Below are 13000 nucleotides of genomic sequence, written 5' to 3'. Positions count from 1 at the left end.
AATCAGCTTCAAGAGCTTTAATTATTTTTTGTTGCAACTATTTTGTCTGGTTGTTCAAAAGAGCTGTGAGCACTTTACATATTTTGTATGTTGTGTGATTATATAGTTATACTGCTAGAATAAGTAATACATACTTTGAGAAAAAACATAAACATACAGAAAAAGTATTAATACCAAAACAACAAAGTTTTTCTGTAAAGAAACAGAATGCTTAATTTATGATGTACTTTATTTTATTTGCCACAAATTGTTTGGTTTGAATTTGAATTATTTGAATGTGAACTTTCATACAGTTTTTTTTTGTTTTGTTTCACAAATCAAAACGTTTTGTAAAATGTTCAATGTTTTATAGAACATGTTGCTAACAAAAAAATAAAATACAATAAAAACAAATATTGACAGTGAAGTGTTTTCAGTTTATCCATTAGACATACTGGTCTTGCCATGGTACACAGCCAGCCGGGGAGACAAAGTAACCTTTAAGGCAGTCACGTTGCTCTTTGGCAGCTAATGTTGGGTTTTTTCCTCCTCCCAATGGCCCTCATTTATCAAAAGTGCGTACACCAAATTTCCAGCGTACACCTGGCGTACACCCAAAACCACGGTGACTTTGAGATTTATCAATATGGACGTTGGCGTACGGCACGCTCAAATCCTACGCCAGCTCACGAGGTGGTGTACGCACGTTTTGAGTGCGGGAATGCGCAGAAAAACAATTCCTAACACTACAAAACGCACTGACAAACTAAAAGATATGATATATTATGAGCCACTGTAAAAAACAACAACAACATAGTAATTATAAACTTCAGTGTTTATTTTTTGTGCAACATGGACTTCAATGTTTAATTTGTGTGATTTTACCAAAGCATTTGCTTTGTAGGCATATGTATTCCTTCAGTTGCGAGCCTGTGCGCTTTACCTGACGTTTCAAGCCTTGTTTATACTTTCGCCTGGCTCCGCAGCGCGAGTCTCCGCACAGACTGCGCGCGCACCTCCCCAAACGGACGAGGCGTTTTTCGACGCGCTCGCCGTTGTACTATTCTTTGAAACGATGGTTAGGCCCGGCAGATGTGCACGGACTGGGTTTAGTAATGAAAGGCTTTCAATGACCAAAAAAATCATTCAGACTGACAAAATAACAAAAATGACATTCTTCTTCTTTTAAATAATAATAATAATAATACAAATAATAATAACGACATTCTTCTTCTAAATAACAATAAACGTCATTAATAATAAAAATCTAGAAATCAATTTTGTTTCTTTCCACTTCCCTGGTTTCGCTTTCTCTTTCTCAAAGAAGTTTCTCTTCTTTGCCGTCTTCCGTGTGTCCATGGCGTAAAATGAGGGCGTGGGGGGAGCGGAGACTTGAATATATAGGGGCGTGTTATTCTAATGACGATCGATTTCAGCCGCGGCATTTATCAAGGGCAGGTATTGCGTACACCTGGATTTCAGAGGTACGCACAGCTTCATAAATCAGGCGATGAGAGGAGTGTAAGCATAATCTTACGCCAATATATACGCCCGTTTCTACGCAAGAATGATAAATGAGGGCCAATGTCACAGACTGCAGGGTTCTCTCTTGTCTCCATGCCCCATCGTGGAGCTGATGGTTCTCGTCCACCCAGTCAGTCAGGCCAGGTGGAAGGTAGGCATCTGATTGCTTGTCGCGCAAGAAATTGTGAAGGCACAGTGCTGCCAAAGTGATTGTCACTGCTTTGTCCGGATCAAGGCAGATGGTTGTGCGGAACACCCGGAGTCGGTTTGCGAGAATTCCAAAAGCATTTTCCACAACACGTCTTGCACGTGATAGTCTATAATTGAAAATGCGTTGTTCAGGCTGTAGTCGTCTGTGTGGGTACGGCTTCAGCAGGTCATTCCTCAGAGGGTAAGCTTCATCTCCCACAAAAGCATATGGCATGATGATGTTGGTGTTGGGTAGAGCCTCAGCAGGAGGAAGGTTTAATTTTCTTTCATCTAAGGCAGCTCGCAAATCAGACTGCGCAAACAAACCTGCATCTGAAACTCTGCCTTGAACTCCCACATTTGTGTAAATAAATTTGTAGTTTGCATCCACTACAGCCATCAACAGGATGGAAAACCTGGACTTGTAGTTGTAGAATGTGCTGCCGCTGTTGGCTGGGGGCTGAATAAAGATGTGTTTTCCATCTATTGCGCCAAGGCAATGAGGGAATTGCCACTTCTGGTCAAACCCTTCAGCAATTTTCCTCCACTCGTCCTCAGAAGTTGGTGTCTGTAAACATGACATTATCAGATTATCAGCACACAGCTAGTTTGAGATGCTTTAAAATTGCATAATCAGTATGATTCCTAGAAGCACATCCCGCTATATGTAACATCAATGTAAATGACGATGCTTAATCTAATGTTTTGTTAACATTGGAAATGACGATGCTTAATCTAATGTTTTGTTAACATTGGATAATGCATTAGCTAACATGATAACAGTGAACAATATATTTTTTACAGTGTTTATTAACATGTTTATTAAACATTATTTAGTAAAAATTTCATTGTTTTTATTGTATTTGATCTGTGCATTAATGTTAACAAATACAACATTGAATTTTAATGTCTTAGTGAATGTTAAAACTAAAATTAATAGTTTTAGAAGTATTCTTAACTACTGTTAAGAAATGAAACTTTAATGTAAAGTGTTACCCTTAAAATAAGTGTAATAGTGGTATCTCATTTTATTTTATAGTGAAAATAATCGGACAATACTTAGTCAAGTTTTCTGTAATGAACATTAATATAATTTTTTTTTTTTTGCATATGATTGCAAACCTTCACATAATCCTTCTTCATAGTGCGGTGTAGAGCGTCGCATGTTTCTTCTACAATTCTACCAACAGTTGTGCTTCCCATCCGAAACTGAAAGCCAAGTGACTTAAAGGACTCTCCTACAATAAATAAACAGGAGTAAAGAACATTCATTTGTGTATGGGGCAAAGCACAGGTGATTCATTTGTACAACACATTTCATACACATACTGATAAAGAAAATAAAGTGAAAAAAAAAAAAAAAAAAAAAAGAGTGTATATATATATATATATATATATATATATATATATATATATATATATATATATATATATATATATATATATATATACACACACACACACACACACACACACACACACACACACACACACACACTTTGTACATGTTACAAACTTACCTGTGGCCAGAAACCTCAATGTCACTGACAATCTGTCTTTGGCACTGATGCTCCTCCTCATGACTGTGTTTGTTTTGGTAATGAAAGGCTCAACCAGGGACAGTAACTCGTAGAAATCATCTACAGTCACCCGTAACATCTCCCTGAAGCCCCGCAATTCATTCATCTGTAGAATAAGTTCGTCAATTACACATGGCATTTTATGCAATTCCATTCACATTGTAGAGATATAAGTATAGCAAAAGGACTGGAACCATCATGACTCTGCATCACTGTTCTCCCACAACAGTAAAATTTGTATTCTGCATATTATGCATGCATTATATATATATATATATATATACACACACACATATTCAGCATGCAGCTTGATATGTAGGCTATTCCGTATGTCAATACAAACATTTGGCCTGCAATTACAGCACGTATACAATAATACCTAACTATCCAGCAATTAAATTGGTTTAAAAATAAAAACGACGTTTTAAGATTATTTATTTACATAGGTAAGTTTTACTACGCTTTTTCTGATTAAGTTATTAAAAGGCATTAAATACATTGTCTCCATTTATGTTGTAAGCACACAGAACATCTTGAATGATTAAGTACATAAGCAACCTTTATTCTTTATTCTTTTATTTTGGATAGCCCCTTGAGATGTACCATCTCATTTTCAAGGGGGTCCTTTCAATCACCAATTGAAAATAACACCAAGAGCCACACATGCTCAAAACATAACAATACACAATAACACATGTAAAAAGAAAAACAGCACAAAAATAAAGACCAAACTCAACAGGACATCATTCACAGCATTTTCCCCCATAAGACCCACCTCCTCCCCAAATTATACAATAAATTACATGGTTTACATTGACAAAACAATAAAAAAAAAAAAAAAAAAAAAAAAATAAAAAAAAAATAATAATAAGGCCTCACAGAATGTTCACATGACATTACAGCATTCTAATGTGCCCAAGATTTACTACAATATGAACTGAGAAAAGGAATCCTCAATTAAAACATGTACATGGTGTCTTTAAATATGAAAATAGAGCTGATTTAAATAAATGTAAAGATGTAATAGATTTCAGTGACAGTGGGAGGTTATTCCAGTCCATAGGAGCTTTATGACAAAATGCTCTTCTCCCAATTTCCCGTCGGATTCTTGGTGTAGCAAAAAATGGATGTAGCAAATGTCGTATGGGATAGGCTGAGATGTGTCTGACAAAGTATTGTTGAAGATAAGGGGGACATTTATTGGCATAATTAGTGCAATTAAAAATAAACATATACCAGTGATACATTCTTCTTTCTTTAGGTTGGAGCCAGTCCAATTTTTCATAGAGCGTACAGTGATGTGTCATAAATGGATACCTTAAAACAAATCTACATATAGAATTAAATAAAAGATCTAGAGCTTTGAGAGAAGTAACACTTGATGTGTGGTAAACAATATCTGCATAATCAATTAGCGGTAATAGGAGTTGCTGTGCAATACGCTTTCTTGTACCAAATGTAAAGCAATCAATTGAACGGTACAACTGACACAAGCATTGTTTAACTTTCTTGACTGTAGCTTCAATATGAGCATTAAATGATAGCTCAGTATCTAACCACAGTCCCAGGTACTTAAATGCATTTACATTTACAAGAGATCTTCCATCATTCATGCAGATTTGTATTTCATTCGTGGTAACTTTAGATGGTTTCAGCTTAAACAACATAGTGCATGTTTTTTTCTCATTAAGAAAAAGGTTGTGCTCTCTAAGCCATTTTTGGACAATGATAAAATCTGATTGTAATGCATTTTGTACCTGGTCCTTTTGGTTATACGATGCATATAGGACCGTATCATCAGCATAAAGATGGACATTACAGGATAAACAAATACAGGGCATATCATTAATATAAATAGAAAAAAGGAGTGGCCCCAGCACAGAACCTTGAGGTACACCTTTACCTATAATTATACTAGTGGAGCATGTATTTTGTGATGCAACGTATTGACGCCTACCATGTAAATAGGCATTAAACCATAATAAAGATCTTTGGCTTAAGCCAATCGAATACAGTTTATCTAGGAGTAAATAATGATCAACTGTATCAAACGCTTTCGAAAAATCAATAAAGATGGCTCCAGTATATTTTCCTTCATCAAATGCTGTATACATCATTTGTAAAGTTGAGGAGAGCTGTGGTAGTAGAGTGATTAGGTCGGAATCCAGATTGTGCTGATGATAAGATACCATGTTCTTCAATAAATTCACATAACTGCATGAAAATTAATTTCTCAAATATTTTTTGGACTGTACATATAATAGAAATAGGTCTGTAGTTATTCAAGTCATCTGGTTTTCCACCTTTGAAAACAGGCAATACCCTAGCCAGCTTCCAAATAGGTGGAAGTGAGTTTGTATTTATAGATAAATTATATAATTCTGCAAGGGGGAACATCAAGATATGTGATGCATATTTTATAAACTTGGATTCCATTCCATCAGGTCCAGCACCAGTACTCAACTTCAATTTTCCTATAGCTTGATAAACATCAATAGGTGAAATCGGTTTAAAAGAAAAAAGATTTTGGGGCAGGGTTTTTTTGAAAATTGCATATGAATATGGGGTCTCATTAGCTTGAGAGACTGCAACAAAGTGATCATTAAGAGTTTGTGAGATTATTGTGGAGTTCTGTATAATTTCATTATTGATATTCAGTTGATTACTACGTCCTATTTTGTTACGGTTAAGTAAAGTGTTAAGTTTATTCCAAAATTGTCTTGGATTCTTAAACTCTCTATTTAAGCTATTTTTATAATATTCTGACTTTGCATTCCTTATTTTAGTTTTACTACTATTCCGTAATTGTCTATATATTTCCCAATCGCTTTGATTTCTAGTTAGGCGAAATTTGGCCCAAGCAACATCTCTTCGCTTAAACAGAGAAATCAATTCTGAGTTAATCCAGGGAAGACGAGTCCCTTTTACTCTGACTGTTTTAAGTGGAGCATGCTTATTAATCACATTCATAACCTCACTGTAAAAGAAGTCCCATGCATCATTAACTGTAGGTATAAGCGAGAAGCGTTGCCAGTTAATATTGCCCATGTCATCATTAAAGAGATTCACATCAAAATATTTACACTGTCTGAATGTTATATCTTTAGGGTGAGCTTTATACATTTTGATTTTCCACACACAATATATTACAGAGTGATCACTTAAACAATCTGACATGACTCCGGAGGATAATATCCTTTCTGGGTTGGTTACAAGTATCCAATCTATTAATGTTGATGATTGTAAATTTACTCTGGTAGGTTTATTAATCAATTGTGATAAATTCACACTGCTAATTAAATCTCTGTCTCCTGCTGAAGATCGGTCAAGCCAATTACTGTTAAAATCACCAAGAATTATACATTCATTATTCTTTTCTAAGGAGCTTAGGGTTGACAATATATTCTTCATAGAGCCAGAGGGGGCTGAGGGCGGTCTATATATGTTTCCAATTGTAAGCAATTTATTTACATGTAATATTATATTAACAAAAACACACTCAAAATCAATTGGACCAATTTTAGGGGTAGAATGCTGAGAGCACAAATTGGAGCACACATAAGTGACCACTCCTCCTCCTCTTTATCCTCTATCAACCCTGTATAACAAATACCCATCCATTTCAACATCATTATTAGATATGCCACTATGTAGCCATGTTTCAGAGACTGTAATAATATCAGGTTTATTGTGACTTACCCAAGCTCTTAGAAGATCTATTTTAGACATAAGGCTTCTAATATTTAAATGAATTATTTTAAGACCTTTATAGGAATTAAAAGCCATCATTATTATTGGAGCTTGCCATCAGCAACAATAGGGTTAAATGGTGGGAAAAGTGGGGAGCACACTGTACATTTAGAGACAAACATGACACAAAACAAAAACAAAACATAAAAAGCAAAGCAAGTATGTACTGTAAAATTTCAATTTTGTGATGGAATAGATCAGACTACTTTCACAAATATATCAATACATAACTTGTATAATCCTTATTTATTTACAATAATTGTGACGTATAAGCAAACGACAAACAAAGCGAGTTTACGTCACTCATTTACGGCAGCAAGAACTGTTTACTGCAAACAAAACAAGTGTGTTGATCATAATCATACACGCCCACATTCTCATCGAGGGGAAAATCAAAACAGGAGTCATGTACATGTTGCATATATGTCCCAGTCCAATAGTTTGTACTTCACCAACTGTTCCACCTGTAACTTATCTGAAAGGGCCCCTATTGTCAATATCACTATTTTATTGTCACTATCAAAATAGTTTTAAAATGGACAAATCATCCATAACATCAGGGTGATCCCATAACGTGGTCACAGCTGGGTTAGAACCCAGGTCCTCACGAGCAAAGGGCCCAAACCACAATACAGTCCCCACTGACCACTACCTCACAGACGCCTACAGGGGCTCTGTCGAATAAGTTACAGGTGGGACTTCCAAGACTGGATCTCATCCTCCATAGGCTCCAAAATGGCTATAACTCTGCGACCAAACTGCCTAGAGGCACCAAATTCGGGTCAAAGTAAGGTCGGGAGGGGCCCTCTCCAATGGGCCCTAACCCGAGCATCTATTCTTTTTTAATCTCCTTATATGTTTTCCCGTGCGGCTAAGGTTTACACCAGGGTTCACCAATCTAGGTCCTGGAGGGCCGATGTCCTGCAGAGTTTAGCTCCAACCCCAATTAAACACACCCGAACCAGCTAATCAAGGTCTCACTAGGCATACTAGAAACTTTCAAACAGGTGTGTTGGAGCTGGTTGGAGCTAAACTCTGCAGGACAGTGGCCCTCCAGGAAAGAGATTGGTGAACCCTGGTTTACACTCAGGGTACATTACGGCATGTTTTCTATGTACGACGTTCTCAATATAATTCATAATCCCACGTTTATAATGAACAACGCGTTATGGTTATCATGTTATTGTGTTACAAACGGTGTACGCACAGAACAGAGGGGCGGGGTGAGCAAAGCTCATTAAACGGCGTGCTGAAAACAGAGCTGTATTTGACCAGGTAAAATTAGTGTTTTTTTTACAATAATTAAAGTATATTACAAACTTTTATATGATCAAACATTATATGACCCCTTTTAATGGTTTTGTCCACGAAACGCCAATGGTGTCCCCTTCAACCTATTTAATGATTTTGTCCACGAAACGCCTATGGTGTCCCCTTCCAACCTATTTAACCCTCTGGGGTCTGAGGGGTTTTCTGGACCCTGGAGGTGTTCTGACATGCTCTGACATTTGTGCTTTTTTCAGTTATTTATAAACATGTTAACCCCCTGAGGTCGACAATCACGCCGGCGCGATAGGCTCGCTTTTTTTTTATCAGTTCAAAAGAGATTAAATGGTAAATGGTAAATGGACTGCATTTATATAGCGCTTTCACAGACCTATGGCCACCAAAGCGCTGTACATATAGCCTCACATTCACCCATTCACTCACTCATTCACACACCGACGGCGGTGTCAGCCATGCAAGGCGTCATCCAGCTCGTCGGGAACAGCTGGGGTTAGGTGTCTTGCTCATGGACACCTCGACACTTGGTCAGGTGGAACCGGGGATCGAACCACCAACCTTACAGTTTGTAGACAATCTACATGAACCACTGAGCCACTGCCGCCCCTATATATATATATAGATTAATTTTGCTCTGTTGACTTTGATATTACATACAAGTTTCATTCATCAATCAATTCTGTTAAATGTGTATTATTTTTGTGTATACTCACAATAAAAACAAAGTGTTGTGCTTTTTGCCAAATAAAGAAAAACTAGATGTACCGCATGGCGGTACAAAATATGACCGCCGCTCAGGCCTGCACTGGCTTTCCACAAAAATAAATGACGTGGAGCAATTTGGCTGTATTGCGTGTTTATGTATATACCGTAAAACTTCAAATAATAGCCCGGGCTTCTATTTACCCAAATCGACGAACTGTACCGAACTTGTATGAACTTGTATGAACTGAACTTGTATTTGAGACAGGCGTCTATAAGAGACAGGCCTTTAATTTAGTGTTGAGATGTTCAAGCATGACAGTATGAGGTTACCACATTATATTATGTTTTATTTATAATTAATTCGAATGTGTTTAACAAATCATTTAATGTAAGAAATGTCTTTGGCTATTGGCAGCATAAAAAAATACATAAAAAACGAAACGATGTGACAGCAATGGGCAGAACACAAGTTACCGCTAAAATCCATCGAGCATATGAACTTGTTGCCCGAAACACATCAACAAGAAAGAATGAAGGCTACCCTGTAAACAACTGCAATCATGTGATAGAAAATTACTCTATTCATCACTATCATCATCCCCGCGATCCTCAATTACAAGTTCATTGGCGAATTCCTCCTCCACGTCGCTCTCCTCCACTTCTCCCTCTCCAACCTCCACTAACTCTGCCTGCCTTGCTTGCACTAACAGCTCCCGCCCCGATGCACACGGCTCTCCCTCTTTAAAACAATGGATAAGGTGATCCTCGCTTCCATCAGAAGCTACTGTCAGGCCACATACCTAAGGATAACATCCCGAAGTTAATGAAATATATTATCTCCTCTTTCTCCCTCTGAGTCCCTCACACACACACGCGCGCGCGCGCGAATAGTGATGAGTCGTTCATGAACGGTTGCGTCTGTCACGTGAAATCTAATCAAAACATAGACCAGACGATCTGACGGGTATTAGAAGATCAAATACAACCCGATACTAAAAAACAGACCAGGCCTCTATTTGAGACCGGCCTTTATTTACCCAAACCTGTCGTCACACCAGGCGTTTAAAAGAGACAGGCGTCTATTTGGGACTCGGCTATTATTTGAAGTTTTACGGTACCTAAAAAAAGTAGTAGTATGTGCATGTCTGTCTGTGTGTGTGTGTGTGTATGTGTGTGTGTTTGTGTATGTGTGTGTCTGTGTGTGTGCGTGTATGTATGCGTGCGTACATGTGTGTGCGCGTGTGTGTTTGTGTGTGTGTGTCTGTGCTTGTGGATTTGTATGTGTGTGTATGGGTGTGTGTCTGTGCGTGTGGATGTCAGTGTGTGTGCAATGCATGCTTGCGTTTGTTTGTATTCCTGCATGTGTGTGTGTGACAGTTAGGGCTGCCAACTTCAGAAAAGGAAAATGCGGGACAATCGTGGTTATTTATAGGAAAATGAGGGACACTCAAAATATTTGTACTGTATCACACAGTGTACGTCATTTCAGTGTCTGCAGTTAAGTTTGTGTTTAAAAGGTTATCAGACATAAACACATTTGTATTGCTTAACCTATTTATGTATTTAATTCTAAAAATAATTTTAATGTCATACATGAAAAAAGTCACATTACAAACAAACCATAGTTCAAAATAACAGCATTTATCTAAAATAGAAAGCTTTTTTAACATTATACACTAGGCTTACAGTTCAAAAGTTTGGGGTTAGTAAGATTATTTTTTGGGGGAAAAAATAAAGAAAGTAATTGCCTACTTTTATTCAGCAAGGATGCATTACATTAATCAAAAGTGACAGTTAAGATAATGTTACAAAAGCTTTCTATGTACTTTCTAAAAGCTTTAAAACATTAATAATAATCAGAAATGTTTTTTGAGCATATTATTCCCTCAGGTAGATTACATGTTTTCTTGCGTGGCTGGATGTTAGAATCATGAACAATAATCACGTTGTTTGCATTCGCCAAAATTGATTAGCCGAAATCAAAACGTGGACAGTGAAAGGAAATTACCGTTAGCGCGAGACGAGTCCGGCTTGAAGCGGAAGCGACCAGACGGCAGAGGATGTTCGCAAATCAAACAATGATTTGTCTCAAAACAGTGATTTAACCCTCTGGGGTCTGAGCTGTTTTCTGGGCCCTGGAGGTGTTCTGACATGCTCTGACATTTCTGGTTATTTCTGTTACTTGTGACATTTTCATGGCTAAAGTCTAATTACACTGTATTCAGCACAAACTCTGCTACAATAATATATCAGCAGCATGTATGTAAAAGTTTGTAGTTTTGAGATAATGACATTTATGCGTGGTTTGTGAAAATACAAAAAAAAATTCTCACTGAAATAAGGCCATGAAACCCATACTGATTATTTCTTCACAAGACTTTTGAAAATTGTATGACGTAACCTAGAATATTTGCTGCAAAACTATGTGAAAATCACCCTGACTGCTCATTCAGATAAGACAATATATTGATTTAAAAAATTTACGACGTGTTTTGTGTGAAAAAGCTTTATGCGTTTCACACCTGAGAAAGACAAAGAACCTCCCCTAACGGCCCTATTAGGAGCTATCAGGCCCTGTCATGCTGAGCAACCTTGCACTGTAAATGAGGAGATTTATAAAAGAATGGCTTTTAAATTGTTTGGATTTATTTACAACACAACATAATCCAAAGATACACAACAAATGCCAAAAAAGCACTTCAAAGACAGAGACCTTTGTGCCATTCCTAAAAACATTGTACATACCTTTCATTTCTAAGATTTTCACTTTACCATGTTCACGTACAGAGACTCGTGTGAATGTTGAAGTCCTCAGTGGCATCTGGGCCCTGAAAAAAAAAAAGTGAACATACTGATATCAAGAGAAAGGCCTGCACGATTTTGGAAATAAATATTAGATTTTTCTGGTTAAAATTGCTTTTTAAAATTCCTTTTTAAAATTCACAGAATACACACACACACACACACACACACAAATGTTTCCAACAATATATAATATAATGAACACCAGGTTTGTTGTGCCTTATAGGCATAAGGTATATGCGCAGTGCGGATAAAATAATAATAATAAATAACCTATAGCAGTATAAATCTTCCAAAAGATTTCAGTAACAACTAAGCTAGAGAAAAATATATTGATTATCATGTTACTTCAAATGTTTCCATCCGTTATGATGATATGAAATGAGATAATAATAAAAACATGAAGCCGTTTGGTGCGTTTTGCTTTCATCCAAAATATGATACAGTACATTCAAACGCGATCGCGCTGCAAAATATGATACATTCAAACGCGATCGCGCTGCAAAATGTATGATACATTCAAACGCGATCGCGCTCAAATATAAAACATTATGGTTACCATATACATATCTACGTTTGAGCAGATATCCACAAACACAGTAGGCCTAACAGTAAACACGGGTCTAAATATTATAATATTCCCCATATATCTAGCAACAGTTCGACTGCAACGTGACATTTATGCAACAATAACAAACTAATATGTAAGAATTTCCTACCTTACATCTTACTTGTCTTCAAATCGCGTTCTTCTTCTTCTGAGGTAGCCTAAATCCAATGTAAGCTCAGGCACGTCTTTCAAACTCGACGAAAAGTGAAGTGAAGTGTTTTGTTTTTGAGGTAAGGAGCGCGTTCGCGTTCCATGTGGAGATTTGCATGTGAATATCTTTTGCGCGAGTGGGCGTGGCCAAATTAACTGTAATGAGCAAGCGTTTGGAGAAGCTGGACATCTTGTTGGTTTTATACAAATTACTTAAACAGAGAATATTTGTTTTCGTTTTGAATCCGATCATTTAAAAGTACACACTTAAATGTTTATAAAGGTATATGGCTCATAAATGTGTGACAAGTATTCGCTGAGTTTTGTTTCAGTTTATAGACATGCTCAAGAAAAAAAAGTTCACCGCGACGGAGAGGCAGAACGCACACCCTGTTTATTTTCTTTATTTTACAAAAGCACAATGTTT

At 37.0% G+C, this 13000-nt stretch overlaps 1 protein-coding gene across 1 annotated transcript; it reads right to left on the bottom strand.

Moving 5' to 3' along the window:
* Positions 1 to 1411: 1411 nt before the first annotated feature.
* LOC307156977 (uncharacterized protein) lies at positions 1412 to 3378 on the bottom strand (the record flags this gene model as incomplete). The annotated part of the gene is made up of 3 exons (XM_079868705.1): positions 1412 to 2260; positions 2815 to 2930; positions 3213 to 3378. The coding sequence occupies 3 exons, from the start codon at positions 3376 to 3378 to the stop codon at positions 1412 to 1414; spliced, it is 1131 nt and encodes a 376-aa protein (XP_079724831.1).
* Between the last annotated feature and the right edge of the window lie 9622 nt (positions 3379 to 13000).

The sequence above is a fragment of the Squalius cephalus genome, assembly GCF_949319135.1.
Source record: "Squalius cephalus genome assembly, chromosome: 4".
Lineage (NCBI taxonomy): Eukaryota > Metazoa > Chordata > Actinopteri > Cypriniformes > Leuciscidae > Squalius > Squalius cephalus.
Note: the sequence above shows the minus strand (reverse complement) of the source record. Positions and strands in the feature narration are given on the sequence as shown.